This window comes from Camelus ferus, chromosome 10 (assembly GCF_009834535.1).
Source record: "Camelus ferus isolate YT-003-E chromosome 10, BCGSAC_Cfer_1.0, whole genome shotgun sequence".
NCBI lineage: Eukaryota > Metazoa > Chordata > Mammalia > Artiodactyla > Camelidae > Camelus > Camelus ferus.
The window spans coordinates 34458645-34478499 of record NC_045705.1 but is presented as its reverse complement, the minus strand read 5'-3'; the positions used below and the strand labels follow the sequence as shown (position 1 = coordinate 34478499).

At 48.0% G+C, this 19855-nt stretch overlaps 1 protein-coding gene and 1 non-coding gene across 2 annotated transcripts in view; both read left to right on the top strand.

Moving 5' to 3' along the window:
• The first annotated feature begins 1871 nt into the window (after window positions 1-1871).
• The window catches only part of OSBP (oxysterol binding protein), a 29184-nt gene continuing 11200 nt past the window's right edge, over window positions 1872-19855 (top strand). Inside the window, 10 exon segments of the mRNA XM_032488733.1 lie at window positions 1872-2474; window positions 6831-7039; window positions 9281-9450; window positions 9452-9532; window positions 14169-14367; window positions 14625-14727; window positions 15054-15108; window positions 15294-15425; window positions 19038-19283; window positions 19567-19687. Of these exon segments, the coding sequence (XP_032344624.1) occupies window positions 2101-2474; window positions 6831-7039; window positions 9281-9450; window positions 9452-9532; window positions 14169-14367; window positions 14625-14727; window positions 15054-15108; window positions 15294-15425; window positions 19038-19283; window positions 19567-19687 (1690 nt within the window). The 5' untranslated portion in view covers window positions 1872-2100.
• Window positions 7581-7725, top strand: LOC116666715. The gene has a single exon (XR_004323617.1). It is a non-coding gene; the product is annotated as a small nucleolar RNA SNORA48 (small nucleolar RNA).

Genomic DNA, 19855 nt, shown 5'->3' with positions numbered 1-19855 from the left:
CTCCCGTAAACTGGAGATTAGATCTAAAGGCTTGATTGGATTCAGGTCCAACATTTTTGGCAAGAAAACTTGATTAAGTGAAGCTATATACTTCATGTTGCAGCACACCAAGGAACTCAAAAATGTTGACTGTCCAGGGTTAATGATGCTAAATTGGATAACTGGGTTAAGGTGGGGACAGCCAGATTTCCCCATTGCAAAAGTCTGTGCTTCTGCTTTGTGGTTGGCATGTAAACTGAGGAATGTGTTTGGCATCACAACTCCCATTTTTGTTGCTGTTTTAGTTTACCAAAAATGTTCATTTGCATTTAATAGCAACAATATCCCTGTAAGGTTATATTCCTATTTAACAGAAATGAAAACTGAGGCTTGGAGTGCTTAAATGACTTTCCCAAGATCAGAGAGCCAGTAAGTAGCAAAGGCAGGACTCAAACATAAAGGGGTTCATTTCAATTCCGTTAAAACAACAACGACAACTAATCCCAAGTAGCCTACAACTAACTGCAGATTTTCAGTATATTCTCTCTCCAGAATTCAACAGCTATTTCTCTTCTTTTAAAAACGTTTTCTGAAAAAGCGTATTTTTATTTTGATACCATGAAGCATATTGCCAGGAAAAAAAAGCAATGTTTTTTTTTTTTTTTTACAATGTCTAACAGCTATTTCTATTTTCGGGCAAAACTAGCAAAATGTTAACAGGTGCCGGGTTTCCCAAATCTCCATTTGTAACAATAGTTGACAACATCTAAATGTTACATGAGTTACTGAATTTGTGACTTTCGCAAATGTGTGAACAAACTCAATTTATTTAACGTAACTGTGTGTGTGTGTGTTTGCAAAGTTAAGCATACACATGTGCGCTTATGATGCTAAAACCAGCAAGGGCCTTTAGGACTGTTGGAGACACCGGACCAAAGTACCCGTAAAGTCAGGTCCTATTTTCTCCTCACAGCTAGGTCAGCAAAGCTTGGGACAAAATTAGGATAAGCATGTGACAGTCTAGAATCAAGAGATACGGGGTGTGGTGCGATGATGAGCAAACCAGGGAACGGAATTAGGATGGTGGATTCAGGGGGAAACTAGGGAAGCTATTTCTGGGCTCCCCAGGAATTCAGGCCTCCAGTTCAGAGCCAGCTGCTAGAAGAGGGTCTTAGAAAGGAGAAGCTCAGGCAGGCGCTAACTACTGAGAATCATTCTTGCTAACAAGAAACCATGGAGATGTTAACTCAGAAAGGGGGACTGAAACACCGCCCGTTCACAGAAAAGCGCTTTTGAGAAGCTGACCCGCTTTTGCCTCCCACAAACTTCCCCAAACGTGGAAGCAGTTTGGCACGCCCCTCAACCGCACTCCGGGACTTTATTGGCTGCCCCAGCCTGCCCCTTTCTCAATCAGCCTCTTTCATTGGTCAGCACTGCCAACCTCCCTTTTCACAGACAATCCCAAGAACCAATCATCTCTAATCACCGAGCCTTCTCTCCGCCGGCATGTGAATGATATTCATCCCAACCAATAAAAAATGAAAGTGAGAGGCCCCTTTCTCCTCACTTCGTTCAGTAAATGGTAGAAAAGGTTGAGCAGCTGACATCAACCACCAATCCGTAAGGGCGGAAGAGGGACGAGGAGAAGAGTGATGGGAGGGGTGACGTGGCGGTGACGGGAGCATAAACTAAAATGAGTGGCAGAAATACTAGCCAATCGGCAATCAAACTAGCCGGGCCGTCTGCCTCCTAGAGTCCTCCCTGACCGCTAGAGACTTCGGGAAAGCACCAATAAGCTTTACAAGAGTCTGATTGGCCTTCGCCTGCACCAATCAACGGTGAGTCTGGCGGAAGCGTCCCACCCCGGGCTCTCACTGGGCGGTGTGGAATGACAGGCCCCAGAGAAATGCCAATGTCCTGGGGGTCTTCAGCAAGTGACACTCAGCGGCGCCAATCGACTTCTTCCTTCCCAGCGGCCGAGCCCTCCTCCCCACGGCCGGCCTGGCGGGGCGGGGACGCTGCGCGGCGGCTGCTGATGCGCTAGCCGTGTGGGGCCCTCCGCGCGGCGACGGCGGCTCTCGTAGGCGGTTCCGGTCCTGTATCTCCGGGCGGCGGCGACTCATGGCGGCGACGGAGCTGAGAGGAGTGGTGGGCCCGGGCCCGGCGGCCATTGCGGCTCCGGGCGGCGGCGGCGCCGGTCCTCCCATGGTGGGAGGAGGCGGCGCCGGCGGCCGCGGAGACTCGGGGCCAGGCTCCGGGGCAGCTCCAGGCACGGTGGCCGCGGCGGCGGCGGCGGCAGGCGTCCCGGGCCCGGGAGCCGGGGGAGTGACGGCGGCGGGCGCGGCTCCTGCGCCGCCGGCGGGGGGCTCAGGCGGCTCGGGCTCTGGGGGTTCCGGCTCGGCTCGTGAGGGCTGGCTCTTCAAATGGACCAATTATATCAAAGGCTACCAGAGGCGGTGGTTCGTGCTGAGCAACGGGCTCCTGAGCTACTACAGGTAACTGCTTCCGGGGCGCCGTCCCCCACCGCAGCCCGCAGCCCCCGCGCCGTCCCCCTTCTGCCCGCGCGGCAGCCAAGGTCGCCCCAGGCCCCTTTTCGTCACCTGCGCGCACTGACAGCCCTCGACGCGAGCCCAGCATCACAAAAGTGAACGCCCCACGACTTAACCCTCCACCTGCGGACCCACCCTCGGTGCCGTACCTTTCTCTCGGTCCCTGGCTCTTACGATTGTTTGGAGAGCGTCTCCTCTTCCATTGTGTTTCCAGCAGCACCTCGGCGCAATGATTAATTCTGCAAGGAAGGCGCTGTTGTAGATGCTAAGGGACACGTATAGGAGAGCAAAGCCCAGGCGCCGCTCCCGAAGAACTTACTGTGAAAGTCCCAAGGCTTAGCTATCTGTGCCCAGTCTCCAAAATTCAAGGTTATTAGCAGCCCTTGATGTACCCGCCTTTTCTCCCTCCACATTCAGGCACAAGGACACCACGCACAGGGTGGCCTCGGTATCTGTCCCTTGTCTTCTCTATCTCCCCAAGACTTACGTATGCTTTCGCCTTCTGGACAGCCCAGAGTGGACTTGTGCACTCCCGTGTTTCTATTATTTTTGCTTGCCCCATCTCCCATGGGAAGTGATTAAGTGTTCCATCCAGTAATTCTGGGCTATCTGTGGTTAGTTAATTCAAAGAAGATTCCATGTCCTTGGCATGATTACATCTGTTCAACAATACTTGTTTTGGAATGTTTCATATATATTTATGGTAACTCACAATCTTGCCATAACATAACATGCTTTTGGCTGCTCATCTTACTGTAGATAAATAGGTTAAAGTACTGGATTTGAGGACAGGACATAAACGTTTCCTGAGGGCTGGGCAGTTTGGATAGATGTTCTGCATACAGTATTCTTTGACTCCCAGCGGCAACCAGGGAGTTAGGAGATTCTCTCACCTTAACCATGAGGAAACTGAGACTTCGCTTGGGTGACTTTCACAGGGTCTTGAGTCAGGATTTGAAACTAATTCTTTTCACACCAACATAACCTAAAACCCAGGTTAGTGTTATGTGAATCAATCAAATACAGGGATAAATACCTACAGCAAGTAAGTTTATAGATCGTGGTTACTATGTGTGTTTTATACAAAATGTATAGAAATCTCCTTTAAGGGAGATATTGCTTAATATAATGGCATTTCTGAGTGAAGTCTTTTTATAAAGACCATTCTACTGGGGATCCAAGACACTGCTGTTAATAACAGCTCACTCTGTATCTCTTTTCCTCTGCCAATAGCCACTCTGCCATGGGGACAGTTAGGGTGAACGAATCTCTTTTCCATCAGCTCCACTGTATCATCTCTTAAAGAACTTTTGAGAGGAAATTGAAGATGGGAGTTGGAGGTTGATAAAGGCGGAACACATTCTTATCTGGTCTCTAACACAGTGGAAAATACCTTAGTGCATCCTCCCTGCTTAAGTGACATTAATTATGAACATTTATGTGTATCATTTGCGTTATTATATTCAGAATTGATTTTAATTTTAACCCTTTCTAATTACTCATCCAGAACCATCAGTTTAAGGTTTAATCACAAATCTAAAATTTTAGTTTGCTCCAAAGTTTTTCCCTTACTCACATTCCTGTTTTCCGGTTACACTGAACATCATTCTGATGTTCAATTGATTCATGTCCTGACTTGGCTTTTAAGTCATTATTAACACTGATACCCTATTTTCAAAAGTTGTATGTCAGCTGAAGGCCTTAATGTGTGGTCATTTTTCCTCATTCAAGTTCTTAATCAAATCCACTTTCCAGGCCAGTTGAGTCTTTGATCAGTCCCAGTCTTGATCAGTATTGATGTCGGTTGGATGTTGCTGTCTCTTCACGTACTTATAACCACTTTTAACTTCGCTCTTACAAGAGCTAGTGGTACCTGTCTGACTACAGCTAAAACTCCTTCCAAAACATACGAAACCACATATTGGGAAATACGCCATTGGCCTGTCCTTGCCAGCTAAGATAGTTCCACCCACAAAACCAACCAAGCAACAGGATCCAAAGTTATCAAATCTATGCACTATCCTCAAAATCACATTGAAGTACTTCCTACCAACCGATCAGTAGTTTATTCTTTTGAACAGGTTCTTTGGGTCCCCATCTCCTTAGAGTTATTTAGCCACATTGTTGTTCGTCCTGCTTCTCATGACTCCAGAACCTGTCATCTCCTATATATGCCTCTTACAAAATACTATTTTCTTTTTAACTGAGTGCTTCCTAGACCCGTCCTCTGAGGGACATGCTCATAGGCTTTGGCAAGCCTTCTATTTTACCTATCCTGTTCTTCCTTACATGCAAAGCTACACAGATGTCCTGTTACTCAGAACCACATGTGGAATCCCAGCCCTCTCAGATGCATGGTGACAAGCCCATAGTATTAGTTTTCCTGGCTAGCTTCTAGAGATTGAGTTACTGTTTTGGCTGGCCTTTTCCGGAAATAACTTTCTAACCAGAAGATACCACCTAATACCGAAGTGTGAGAAGAACCTATCTTGCACCCTGAACACCACCTCTTTCCAACTTCTGCATTAATCATTTATAAGCACAGGTGTATCTGCCCGAACCCACGAGCTCCGAGGTCAAGCCTGCCTTACGCCCAGGGTTCCTTGGCATTTTAAAAACTGCTCCAGGCTCTTGTGATTTGGGAAACTTTCTTTAGTTCCTGAAGATGACGCAGATGGAAGAGAGTCCTAGGAAGTGGCTTGTGAGAAGTAGAAACACATTGTGAGGAATGTGGTAGAAGGTCCAAGTAGCACCTTTGGAGTAGAAAGCAGGGGCGAGCTGGCCTGTCGGCAGTGGGTCTGTAGTTCGCTTGCATTATTCATAATGTAACTGAAGCTGGGGGGGACGGGGGAGGGGAGGTAAGAACAGAAAAAAACAGGGATTCACGTTACAGCGTGGCAGGTGCAGGGGATGGAAAATGGCCCGGTCCACTGAGACCCTGTGGCCATCCCATACTGCTCGTTTGTGCATTTGAGGAAGAAAAACCAGTTTCATGTGACAAACCAAACAATAGCAAATCTGTCTTCCTAAAACACAGTGAACAGCCTCTCTCAAACCTCTGAAATCGCAGTTTCTGGAGATGGAGTGTGTCATTTCTGGCGTGCAGGAATTCTGGATGTGCCCGGTGTGTTGGGCCACTTGGCACGAGCAAAAGGGAAATGGCTCTGATGTGCACGGTGACAGTTGGCAGGGGACTTTGACCTCTTTACGTTCCAAGTTGGTCAGGAAAAACTGCAGCCTCAACACACAGGTCCCCGCGCCCGACCGGCCGGGGCTGGGGGGAAATGAGCACGGTCGGCCCCGTCCCCTCAATTACTCTGGCAGCTTGATTTTTTCACATAAAGTCTCTTGTAGCTTGTTGTCACCAAGCAGTGCTGCAAAGTTCAAAAGTGAGTCTATTAATAGAACTGTCAGTCAAAAGAGATGGGGAAAATTTTTTACACCCAGTCCTCTGAGAACAGATTTGCTGAATCTTTCCTAGCTATTAATAGAATGGCTTAGGAGTTCCCACCAACAGAGGTCAGTGGACCTGAGGAAATATATTCTGGAAAGATTATACTACCTGGTGATTCTTAAATGATTATTCTTTCTTTATGCCCACAGAAAGCAAGTTATCCCTGTTTCATATCATTTGAGCTGCAGTCAAATACAACTCTAAATGCACTCTAAACATCTCAGCGTGCCTTGCACTTGTGCACTGTAATTGTGAGCAGAGTGTGACAATTCTCTTTTGGACTGAGTTACAGTTGTGGGGCTGGGCTGTTTAATATATGTAAAATGGAGCTCTTCTTTCTCTCAATAAGATTATTCTACAAAATTTTGTTACATGAGTTTATAAAGCGCCATTTCACAATTATAACTTGCTAAATAGAAGGTAACTCCTGCCGGCAGAAGGGCACAAAGGAACCCTTTGGGGTGGTAGAAATGTTCTATATCTTGATTGCGGTGATGGTTGCACAATCGTATACGTTTGTCAAACCTCACTCAGTCGTACACTCAGAGTTGCTGAATTGGTATTATATGTAGTTACCCTTCAGTGAAACCTAGTTTTTAAAAGCTAAGGGAGCAAGAGGAACAGCAGAGCAATACAGCCTGACTCAGAGACAACTTATAGGCTCTGGAAGGAAATCCCTACTGATGGTTTTTGGAATTTTAAGGAGCCATTTGAGGGAAATAATAAAACTTACGCCTGAGACTACTGGATTTTCGAAAGGCTTAGACTTAGGAAAAGAAATGGAATATAAGGAAGAATAAACCACCCATCCACTTTCTACTCGGCTTGTCTTTGTCTCGTTATTACAGGTCAAAGGCAGAAATGAGACATACCTGCCGGGGTACCATCAACCTCGCCACAGCCAACATCACCGTGGAGGATTCCTGCAACTTCATCATTTCCAACGGGGGTGCTCAGACCTACCATCTGAAGGCCAGCTCGGAAGTGGAGCGGCAGCGCTGGGTGACAGCCCTGGAGCTGGCCAAGGCCAAGGCTGTGAAGATGCTGGCAGAATCAGGTAGGAAGCGAAGAACACCGCATCTGCGGGACATTCCGTTTGCCCCTCTTAGGCACAAATCTTACTTTGTCCCTCTTTATCGTTTGGTTATCAGCTCTCTCCTGAGTGTGTCAGGTTTCTCCCCATCATGCGGCATTTCTCCTGGCTTGCTGGCTTCCGGCTGGGGGCACTTCTGCCCTGAAGGGGACATTGGTTACAGCTGAGGGGCGGTGGTGCTACTGGCATCCAGGGAGTAGTGTCCTCCTCCACTGCACAGGACAGGCCCCCACAACAGGGGTATCTGGCCCAAAATGTCAGAATTGTTGAGGTTGGGAAACTCTGTCCTAGAAGCGTGACAGTTTTCCTTTCGGCTTTTAATGTCAACTGACTACCTTGAAATTTTGTGAAATAATTATTTTATTAACAAGTTGGTCTTCAGGTTATTACAACTCCCAATTTGATCTAGCCTTACTTTCTTCTTTTCTGCTGACGTCTTCTTACTATTTGCTAGTTGAGTTGAAACCAGCAATCTTCATCAACTGCCAGAAACTTTATATGTGAAACCCCCTGGCAGTGGGCAGAGAGACACCTGACTGGTGGTGTTGCTCTTACATCGGTCAGGGGGAAAGCAGGTGTACAGTCCTTTGTTCATCCTAGCTTGATGCCGGAGTTGGGGGCCAGAGCTGTTTCATTCCTGGAGCACATTAAAAAAAAAAAAAAACATGATATGTGATATCTTTTGTGAAAAATCTTTATTTTGCTACCTTAGTCTTCCCAAAAAGAGCAGTCTAATTATGTTTTGATTTTTCTTAAAGGAAGATGGTAGGATTTCCCTCCAAATACTGATAGTTTAATCACATCGAGTTTGTTCATTTAGACTGACCAAGATGGTCACCTGCTAACTTTTGTTCAGCTCTTGTTTTTCTTACCCCTTGTTATTTCCCACCCTGTATTTAGTATCTACCAAAAGCAGTAAGAGGAGAGTTTACTGCTTTGTAAATTTTGGGCTCACAGGTTCTGTATTGACTTTGGCCCTACCTCCCTGTCTAGCAGATAGGGCAGGTCTTTCCTTGTTTCTTTTGTTCCGATTTTAGTGCTGATTTTAGCTCCCCCAAAGGAAGTGACACTGCTGGAAAAGCACTTTGCAGCTACAGAGTGTTAAGTACAAAGCCGACAGCGAGAGGTACAACAGCTCCCTGCTTGACTTGCTATTTGAAAGTCATGTAACAGAAGACCATGCATTGCTTTCAGTGCAGTGGTGGCTTTGGTGTCAGATGAACTCATCCTGAAGGTCCTGAGTTCTCCTTTAGGAAAGAGAAATTAATGAGTCTCTCGATGATGCAGACTTGGTTTACAAAGGCCAGACAGCAGTTCTCAACCTGTTTCATACAAGACCCACCGATCGCCTGGCAGATGATAGTGGCTTTGCAGTGATACTCAGTGTAACTAGATTGGGACCCTCAGGCTAGGGTTAAAAGGCTCAGTAACTCATTCCCAGTCCCAAGAGCCACTTAGGTCCACCCTGTCCTCTAGGTCACTGGTTCTCTAACCACGGTGTGCAGCAGAATTACCCACCCAAGCAGCTTATTTGAAATGCAGATTCCTGGGCCTTACCTTACAGCAGCCAAATCAAAGTTTTGGGAGGGGTGGAGCCAGAGACTGCACCTTGAAGAACTCAGGGGCGGGACATGAGGGGATCGGATGGAGGGAGTCAAAAGGTACAAGCTTCTAGTTATAAGGTAAGTGGTACTGGGGATGCAGTGTACAGCATGATGACTGTGGTCGACCACTGCTGTGCGGTGTATTTGAAACTTGCTAAGAGAGTAGATCCTCAAAGTCTCATCACAAGGAAAAAAACCTTTTTTGGTATCTATATGAGATGATGGATGTTGACTCACTTGTAATCATTTCACAATATATGTAAGGTGTATATTTTGTACACCTTAAACTTACAACAGTGCTATATGTCAATTATAGATCAATAAAACTGAAAGGAAAAAAAAGCATGAGTTAAAAAAAATGCTTATTGTTGTGCGCCCCAGGAAAAAAAAAATGAAGTACCCTGGGTGTTTGTCATGCAGGTGGGCAAGTGGGCTGTGGACCACACTGCAGGAGAATTACCTCGTCGTGGCGAGCCCTCGGTGGGTCAGAATACACAGCCTGAAGCGTGTCAGGCTTGGTTGTGGGTAGAGCTGGTAGGGTTCCCCCCCTCAGCCCTGGGCCCGGGAGTCACAGTGACTCCCCCTTTCTTCGCCCCTCCAGATGAGTCGGGAGATGAAGAGTCCGTCTCCCAAACCGACAAGACTGAGCTGCAGAACACCCTGCGGACCCTGTCCAGCAAAGTGGAGGACCTGAGCACGTGCAACGACCTGATAGCCAAGCACGGCACTGCACTGCAGCGCTCGCTCAGCGAGCTGGAGTCCCTGCGGCTGCCCTGCCGAGAGCAACGAGAAGATCAAGCAGGTCAACGAGCGGGCCACGCTCTTCAGGATAACGTCCAATGCCATGATCAACGTGAGTACACGTGGTGCCCACCTCGCTTTTCGCTTCCTCTCCTCTTTGAGATGTAATTCTCCCCAAGCGCTGGGAAATGAGTTAATAAAGCCTAGAAGGACCATCAGGTCCTGCTGTGCTGTTCAGGGGGTTTAAGCCACGTGGTTTGTTGCGTGAAACTGGGACAGGGCGCACGGGTGCAGTGACTTTCACGCTCTGCTCGAATGGTCAGGGGGACACTGCTCCAGCCCGCGAGGTAGTTAGGAGTCCAGGGTTCTAGCCCTGCTTTTGCCGCCGGCAGGACATCTGATGGGGATGTTAGTTGAGTCCCTTCATCTTTCTGGGTTGAAGTTCTGCTTTATTTGTTTAGAGTTCTCTAAGCTTATTTGTTGGAACTGAAAGGTCTTCATGGGTCCTTTCCACTGTCATGTTCTTTGAGTTTAGGCTTTAGGTTGGAGTCTGAACCCTCCTTTGCTAACACATTCTGGGCTACAGTGTGGTAAGTGGGTGCCGAATCTAGTACTAGTGAGAACCCTACAATACTGCTTAGTCCCATCTTGAGTCTTTGATTGGAGGGGTAATGCTGGGTGATGAAATACTCAACATTAAGCACTTCCGTTTTTAAATTTTTCTTGCAACTTTTTTTTTTTTAATGGAGGTACTGAGAACTGAACCCAGGACCTCATGCACTCTACCAGTGAGCTACACCCACTCCCCTGGGCCCTTTTTTTTTTTAAAAGGAAGGGGCCAGCGCTTCTGCCTCCTTCTGACTCCTGCCTCGAGTGGCTGTTTCTGGTTTGTGGAATGCTTCGGCTGCTCAGGTGCACGGCTCTAGGTAAACCCAAAGCACCACTGGCGTTAGTGAGTTGTGTCACATACCAGGTGACAGGGATGAAATGAGAGCATGGTTTAAGCAGTGCTGGGTGTCCTCTGCCGGTAACCGATCCTCACCTGGCAGGGTGTTTTAGTTCACCCCCATTCCACGTCAGAACATGAGAGGACGTTGCACAGGGCATGTGAGAGGCTTCTCTGTGAGACAGGGCTTAGGCAGGTGTGGTGGTGTTTTTCCTGTCTCATTAAATGGTTTGAACTTTCTTCACTGGGGCCAGATTTCTCCTCGTTTCAGGAGTGATAAGACGTCTGCTTAGAACTAGTTTAGATAACGAGGCTCCGAGAGACCGAAGTTCTTTTCCTATGACCGAAGGAAAACTTAGTTTTTCGCATCTAAGGCTCTTTTGTTTCTTAATATTTTCATATCATTTTCCAAAGTGTTGAACACTGTCGTCAGTGCTCTGATTCACACAAAGTAGAAAAGAGAAAATCTTCTGTCCACTTCAGGACCGCAGAGGGGTCAGCCTACTTCCAGTGCCGCCCTGCACATCCGCATGGACGCTTAGGTATCTGAGCTCCAGTTGTCTGCTGTTTTTCCAGACTGTCACCCTGCTTCGTGCCTGTGGGCCTGTTTTTCTGGTCCTCCTGTGATCAGGAAAGCCTCATAAATCATACAGGTCATTTAATCAATAGTAAATACATAACCTTTTAAATAGAGCAGCTCAGGATACAATGGTCTGTTGCCTTTTATCCATGTCAGGTGAGCACCCTTCTCTGTGGCAGTGTTTTTACTACTCTGAAATGAAAAAATTGCTAAATGATATGCCTCTTGATTTAGAAATTTCTCATAGAACTGAAACTTTAGTTTGGACTTTTCTCTTGAAAATACACTTATCTTGGTTCCTCGGGGTGATTCTTTTCCCCTAAGTTCTAGGCATCCAGAGTTCGTGTCGGTTCTCATTCTCCCCTCCCTGGGTGCACTGCCTGGGCCCCTTTCATAGCCGTTTATTGCTGGAAATGCATTTCTTATCCCTGTGTCATTTCCTTTGTACCTTTCAGTGATGATGGTGAAGCCTTAAAACTAACATGCCAGCACATCACATCTCTAAATAGGCAAAGTTGTATCAAAGGAAGAATGCATTCATTTCACTCAACTGCCTGGTTGCTTGGGATATAGTTTTTCTTGCTACCAAAGTGAATCTGAGCAGGGGAGTGCCTCTGACGCTGTGTTACTGTATCCATTGGCTAGTTCAGTGGCCGTCTGCCAGGGGATATGAAACTAGTGTGGATGAGGGCCCTCCCCTCGGGGAGATTACTCTCCAGTGAGGGGACAGAGGAGTGAGCAGATGGTCGTGGAGTGTGCTGAGTCCCGTGAGAGAAGTGAGCACGGGCTGCTGTGGTGGGCGCGGCAGGGGTGTTTAGCTCGGACTGGGAGGATAAGGAAAGGTAACACCTCATCTAAATTCTGAAGGACCTGAGAGAGTCTTCCTGTGACAAAAAGGCAACATGGAGCTTGGGACCCTAGGTCCACCTGCCTCAGTTAACTACCTCTGTAACCTGGGCACCCCTCCTTCCTCTGTGACCCCAGTTCCTTTTCTGTAGATGGTGAGGACACTAGTAGCTGCTCACAGGGTGGCTGAAAGGCTTTTACTAGATACTTGATATAAAGTGTTGAGCAAAGTGCCTGACGGATAGTCACCTGTCACTCACTTGGAGTCATGTTCAGCAAACATCAGAGGAAGTGATGGGAGAGGGTTGATCCAGGTGGAGGTGTGCATATATGGACTCCTCTCTTTCTCCCAAAGTCTGGGAACGCACGCAGTTAACTGTTAGTAGAGCAAGGAAGTAGCCAGAGATAAGGCTGAGGAGGAATTAGTGTGGGGTAGGGTGGGGTGGGGTGGGGAGCGGTGCAGATCCTACTAAATGGACTTGGTACTAGTGGATTAGAAGAGGATGAGACCGATTTTGACTCAGGCTTAACTGTAATAGCTAACACCTTATTGAGTGATTATGTGAGCGCAGTATTTCTAAGTAACAACTTTGAGGTACTCATTCTTTGTTTACAGATGAGGAAGATGAGACACCGAGAGGTTAAATAACTTGCTAAAAATTCCACAGGTAGACAGTAGGATGGAGCTGTGATTTGAGTCCCAACGGTCCGAGTCCAGAGTATGTCCTCTGTGCTGCGTGAGTAGGGAGGGTGGAAGGAAGAGTACAGTTCCCAGAAATATTAAAGAAAAATCGATAGGACTTGATACTTGGATGTGGGGAGGGAAGAAAACCAAAAATCAAGGATTCCTCTTTGTTTTCTGGCTTAGGCAGGTGGAAGGGCCCTGGGACTGTTCTTGGGATGGAGAAGCAGAATCAGAAAGGGGATGTGGTGGTTGGGGACCCACAGATCCTGAGATCACCTCGAGCTATTGAGTGGGCAATTGGCCAGTCTGGTCTGCAGCTCCGTGAGCGCAGAGCTGGAGCTACTGACTTAGAAGGCACTGGTCCGTAGGCAAAGGTTGAAACTGTGGGAGTAGATGCTCTGTTTACCTTTTAGTTTCTCTTTAACAGGGCATAGATTTTAAAGCTTACATCGCTTCCTTCCTTCGTTTATTTATTAAGCAAACTTTGTACAGGCTCCCACTATGTACAAAGCAGCTAAGGTAGGACCGGAGAGAAGTATGTGAGCGCACTATAAATGGTGTCTTCCAGTCACTTACAGTCCATCTGGAGAGGAAGAAAGTCAGTCACGAAGCTGCTGTGGCTGGTGTGAAACAGAACCATGTGCACGAGCGGAGGAGAGACTGGCGGCGGCTCAGATGGGAGGGATGGAGGGTGTCACAGAAGAAGGAACATTTGCCATAGATCTTAAAAGCGTGAGGAGGACCTGGCCAAGTAGAGCAAGCGGGCAGGAAGGCATGCTCGGCAGAGCAAATGGCACGTGCTGTGGCAGTCAGGCCTGAGCGAGCCCTGCGTGTCTGGGGAGTGGTGAGCCGTTCGGTGCGGCAGGCAGGTACCGGAGCCTGGAGAGGAGGAGGCCCGGGCCCCTTATGTCCATAACCGGTAGTCGGGGTTTGGTCCTAGTCTCAGTGGGGAGGCCGTGAAGGGACCAATATGATCAGGTTTGTGTTTTGTCTCTTTCTTTGATTCCACAGGTAGGCTTCTAATTTTTGAGGTTGGTTGTTTCTCTAAGGGACCAAAATAGAAACCAATTTAATTTCCTCCTGTTTGGTCTGATTCAGAGAAGACTCTGTTCTCGATGTCTGAATTTCTCAGCTTCAGGTGACTTGAGTTTAGTCAAGAACTTATTGAAAGTTGTGCGGGTGGGTGTAGCTCAGTGGTAGAGTGTGTGCTTAGCATGCACAAAATCCTGGGTTTAATCCCTGGTATGGTACCCCTATTAAAAAATAAAAATAATAAAAATATTTTTTAAAAAATTTATTGAAAGCACTTACCCTACACTTTTCCTCGTCTTTCCGTCAGTAGGTTTCTTTCTTTGGTGCAGTTCACACAGCTGCCCTTTGTGATGTGGCCACAAATACTTTGTCTGGGTTTACTGCTCACTTGGCATTTGTTTGGTCCTCATGAGCAGGAGAATAGAAGAGAACCGTGACAACCACGTTCACCTTTTCCCCCTGGGGTTGACCATGATTACTTCACAGGGCTGGCTGCCCCCGGATGCTGTGGAAGAACAGGAAAAGCCTTTCATTGTAATTTGCGTTGTAATTGTTACAGTTCCCAGAGTGAGGTTACTTGATGAGCTTACAGAAGCCTGGGGGGACATCTCTGACAAGTTGGGTGGAGGTGACACACACAATGACTCTTTCTCATACAGGCCTGCCGAGATTTCCTCTTGTTAGCCCAGACCCACAGTAAGAAATGGCAGAAATCCCTCCAGTATGAGAGGGACCAGCGGATCCGGCTGGAAGAGACCCTGGAGCAGCTGGCGAAGCAGCATAATCACCTGGAGAGGGCCTTCCGCGGGGCCACGGTGCTGCCGGCCAACACCCCCGGCAACACCGGTTCGGGGAAAGGTGAGACGCCACCTTGGTTCTTGGTTGGCCTGTTCTGATCTGTGCCGGGTGGTGTTCTGCAGCGGGTAGAAGGAACTCCTGAGTCTCCGCAATCAGTGACTCATGGGAAATGGAATTCGAGCCGTTTACTTCTTCTGACTTGTCCACGGCTTTCCACCATTTGTTGCTATGTTTGTGGTCAGTAGTGAAAAAAGCCTGTCATGCCAGGTTGTGGTCAGTGTAGCCAAAGTAAACAGAAGAGGCTTTCCTCCTTGTAGACCAGTGCTGCTCTGGCAAAGGAGACATGAGTGACGAGGATGACGAGAATGAATTTTTTGATGCTCCTGAGATCATCACTATGCCCGAAAACTTGGGCCACAAGTAAGTTACTCTGGACTCCCGAGAAACACGAACATCATCGTGTCTGACCGTCAAAGGGTTGGAAGTGCTCTCAGTGAGAGTATCGTAGTGTTTCCTGAGACCTGGACTCATTTCCTTAAGTAAGTAGAAGACTGTCAGCTGTTTTACATGAGCAAGTTCTCCAAAGATGTTTATTCATCTATATCCTTTTCTAAGTGTCATCGTTTGATCACTCGTTAGTAAGTTTGTGCAGCGTGCTTATTAGCATTCTGCTTTGTAAACACATGGTGGGGACCAAACTCTAGTTCTGAGCTTTACTCTAATTCTCGTGTTTCCCATCCGTGTAGACGTACTGGCAGCAACATCAGTGGGGCCAGCAGTGACATCAGCCTTGATGAACAGGTAACTCTTATTTGAAAGTTACCAGGAGTGAGGGACTTAGCTGTCATCCCCAAGGATTTGCTTGTAAAGTACTAAAAGAAACAGAAAATACTGATTTTTTTTTTTAGCGTGGGGGAAGGGAAGCTTGTAAATACTGGGTTTTCTGTTCTTTGTGGGTGATTGAATGGCTTTGTCTTTGGGCTCAGTACAAGCATCAGCTGGAAGAGACCAAGAAGGAAAAGAGAACGAGGATCCCGTACAAGCCCAACTACAGCCTCAATCTGTGGAGCATCATGAAGAACTGCATAGGGAAGGAGCTCTCCAAGATCCCCATGCCGGTGAGGGCCCTTTGTTTTGTTGAATGGAAGTCTAGTCGACTTACAATGTTGTGTTAGTTTCTGGCATACAGCGTAGTGATTCAGTTACATGTATATTCCTTTTCACTGTAGGCTACTGGGGAAAGGAGTGGGTGGAGAGATAAATTGGGAGTTCAGGATTTATAGCTGCTAACTATATATATATAAAATAGGTAAATGAGGCCAGTGAGGTTCTTGCACGTCCAGGCTGCTGCCCAGAGGGCCTCTCAGGCCCCAGTCAGGAGAATGCAGCCAGGACAGCCCCGCCCACTTGTGTGGCAGTTTGTGGCGTGGTCCTTGTTACCTTTATAGTCATAAACTATCCCTTCAGGCTTTAAATTTGGCTGTGGATCTCACACATTTCCAGATCACCTAGAATCGGATGCGTTTGTTCAGTAACAGTTATTTAGGAGCAAATTCCTATGCTAGATGTAGGGGGGACATGCAGAGATAAATACAGCATAGTTTCTGTTTTCAGGAAGCATGTAATGCAGAGGAAACAGACATGAAAACAGGTGAAAATACTCCTTTCTTGATGGGGTTGTGGGAAGCGCTGTACACACAAAGGTTCGGGGAGTGCAGAAGCAAAAATGGTTCTTTCCAACCAGGAGGATGTGGACCGTATCCATGGTGAAGATGGTGTGTGGTCTGACCTCCCTCCCTCCCGTCCTGCCCTCCTCTAGTCCGTCCAGTTTTAAAAAGTGATCTTTTTAAAACTGCAAATCTAGTTATGTCATTCTTTAGCTTAAAATTCTTTACTAGGTCCTTCATGCTTTGAGGGTATTCCAGGTTCCTTAGTGGGCTTGGTACTTCCTCCCCAAGGACAGGGTGCCACCCAGATGCATGCAGTGTTCCAGTCCCTGGAGGTTCCCTTCAGGTGCTTACCGGCATCTTGGGTTTTTTCCTCCTCAGGGCATTTGCACACGCTGCTCTTCCCACCCAAACTTTCATCAACTCCCCACCCACCCGTGCCACTTTCCATTTGCCGTAGCTGGTACCCTTTGCTTCAGGATTCAGCTGTAGTGTTGTCTCTTTCAGCAAACCTTCACCCATGTGTGTGAGCAGGGTGTGTTCCCACAGTACCAGTGTTGATTCCCGGGTGGAGGCTCACACGTGCTCGTTCACACCACAAGCATTTACTGACGGCCTATCTGCCTGGGGTGGTATCAGTGTATCAGTCAGGTATAGGTTCAAGTTAAAGAAGCAAATCCCAAATAGATTGGTTTAGACCAGGGGTCAGAGAACTGTGGCCTTGGAGCCAAATCTGGCTGCCATCTGTACAGCCTACAAGCGAAGAATAGTTTTTACATTTTTAGATGGTTGAAAAACATCAAAAGGGAGGGTCATATTCTGTGATGTGAAAATTATATACAATTTAGAGGTTAGTGTCCATGAAGTTTATTGGAGCGCAGTAAATGCTCATTCACTCACCAGTTGTCTGTGGCGCTTTCATCCTACAGCAGAGCAGTGTTGAGTAGGTGTGACAGGCCACATGGCCCTCAAAGCCTAAATATTTACTGTCTAGCCTTTTACAGAAAAAACTGGCCAATCCCTGCCTTAAGTAAATATTAGCTCACCTCATTATCATGTTAAAGGCCAGACATAGGTGGTCCTGGGCTGGTACCCTTCTCCACAGTGTCAGGACCCGGCTCCTTTCTGTCCTGTTGCTCTGCTGCCTGTGGCCCCCATTCCTCAGTCCTAGGTGGCTGCTCCAGCTCCGGCCATCAGGTTGTCATTCCAGCCGGCAGGAAGAGGGAAAGGGGAGAAGGGCATGCCCTGCCTTTTAAGGGTGGCCTGGAAATTGCATAAACCGCTTTCCCTTCAGTCTCTTTGGCCAGAACTTAGTAATATGGCCACAGCTGGCTGGAGAAGAGGCTAAAAATGAAGACTTCTGTTTTCAGTGGCACGGCCTAGTTAAAAATTGGGGGTTCTGCTGCTTGTAGAAGAGGGGAGAATGGGGAAGGGGGGTGGCTGCTGGCTCTGCCCACAGCCGGGTACTTGGCCCGCAGAAACACAGAAGGCCATCTCCCAGCCTCCTGGGGTTTATGGACCAGTGGGTGGGTTCTGCCACTCCACAGACCACGTGGGCAGAGGCTGTTTTATATATTGGTTCTACACCCTTGTTGCTCAGCCAGTTCCTGGCACATACATATCATTAAGCAGATATTGAAGTTATTAATTAACTGGGTCTTAGAAGACAGATTTGTATGTAAGTGTGTAGGATTTTTGTTAGACAATTATTGACCTCCAGACAAAAAAGGCTGTGAGTAAGCACACTGGCAAAACGTAAACCAGTTGGTTCCCTGGCCCCAGAGAAGCCCCACATGTCTGCTTCCTTGAAGGGAGTGGCGGGGAGGTGGGCTGGAAAGGCAAACTGCAGCCTCAGAACTGCAGTTCCGCTTAGAGCCTAAGTCTAGGTGACCTGTCCGTCCTCCTCTGCCATTAGCTCTGGTTGACATGGTGACAAGGAACGTGCCACCCTGGGCCTGTTTGCCTGCAGAGCTAGTCCTCGCCCTCCCCCTGCTCTGTGCTGTGTCATAGGAAAGCCGATCCCTCCGGGCTGTGTGTCTCAGGCTTCCAGGTCTGCCGGTGCTGGCTGGGCTCCAGGTGTGCCAGGCGCCAGGAGGAGCTTCAAGCTGGGAGGAAGGGAGACACCCCGGGGTACTTCCCAGGGCTGCATTCTCTTGGGCAATGCTCTGGCAGCAGCTGGGTGGCTCTGGTTTCACTGGCCAGGCCCCCCACCCCCAGGGTTCAGCTTCTGCCAGATGCCTCTGGGCTCTGTGCTACAGTGACATCACTGCTTCTGTCTCTCCAGCATCCCAGCGTTTATGGCTTCTTGCTGTCACCAGTCTCCAGGGGATCTTCTTTGGCTGTCCAGCTCTCCATCAGCTGTATAACTCGTTCCCTGCTCCCTTCCTCTTTACCTTAGTTGGCTTCAAAACTTGAAAGGCAGGAACACTCACAGCCATCTCTCAGCCCCCAGCATGAGCACGGCAGGTCCAGGAACACAAGGTCCAGCCTCAGAGAAGAACTCAGAGTCCTGGCCTGATGTCGAGCTGACCTGAGACTCAGCCATCATCCAGTCCAGGAGTGGGAGTTAACTTTTGTAATGTTTTTCCCACTAATCAGGGCATGCCTGCACTTAGAATTTACTAGCCTTTCTTCCCTCCCTCAAAAAATTTAAATATCTTCCTTCCTCTCTGGATATACTTACCCTAAAGTACATCTCCTCGTTTATGCATTCATTCAGCACCCATTTTGATGACAGTCCCCTACGGGCCGGGCCTCAGTGGCTCTTGGATATGCAGTGGGGAGCTGAAGAGGCCGGGTTCCCATCTCTGAGAGCTTACAGTTGGTCAAATAGATGAAAATGGTGATTTCCACCGCTCAACGACATGAGCAGTTGATCAGGGAGAACAGGTTGCTTTTGGATTAGATCTCAGTGTTGCTCAACTGAGCAAAGGCCGTGTCTTTTCCCAGTGATTGGCTTTATCATCTTGACATCTCGATACGTGTCTCTACCTGCAAAAAACAGTAGCGCTGTCTCATGTAGATGTGTGGGCACAGTTTTCATACCTGCTCCTTTCCTGACAGGTGAACTTTAATGAGCCCTTGTCCATGCTTCAGCGCCTTACTGAAGACCTGGAATACCACGAGCTGTTAGACCGAGCTGCCAAATGTGAGAACTCTCTAGAACAGCTCTGTTATGTTGCAGCTTTCACCGTGTCCTCCTACTCCACTACTGTCTTCCGTACCAGCAAGCCATTCAACCCACTCCTTGGGGAGACCTTTGAGCTGGACCGATTAGAGGAGAACGGGTACCGATCCCTCTGTGAGCAGGTAAAGGGGCCTCGGGACGGCGACCTGTTTCCTTTTTGAAGAAAGGGATGACTTTTGCATTTGAGCCCCCTGGGTATTACATTTGCAGAAAATTCCAGTCCCTGTCATCCCAGACAGCCTTCTTTTCCTTCAGGACTTCAGCACTGGAAGCCCTGGTGTTCAGCTACTGCCGTGGGTGTGCAAATGTCAAATGGAAATTTGGGGCGTTTATCATCAGTTCATAAGGCAGTAGCTTTTCCCTTCTCCTTTCTCCCTTGTAACGTGAACCGCTGATTTCTTCAAGGTGAGTCACCATCCCCCGGCGGCTGCACACCACGCTGAGTCCAAAAATGGCTGGACGTTGCGTCAGGAAATCAAAATCACCAGCAAGTTTCGAGGCAAATACCTCTCCATTATGCCCCTCGGTAAGGCCACCATCTTGTAAGAATTAGTGCTCCGGGAAGGAGAGCCCTGCTGGCATGATGGGGAGGTCACTGCTTCAGGAGTCAGGAGCCTGGGGGTCTGATCTGGGCCCTGAACCTTCTCCACTAGCTTTGTGCAGGTCATTTCGCGTCTTAGTTGTCAAGTGAGTG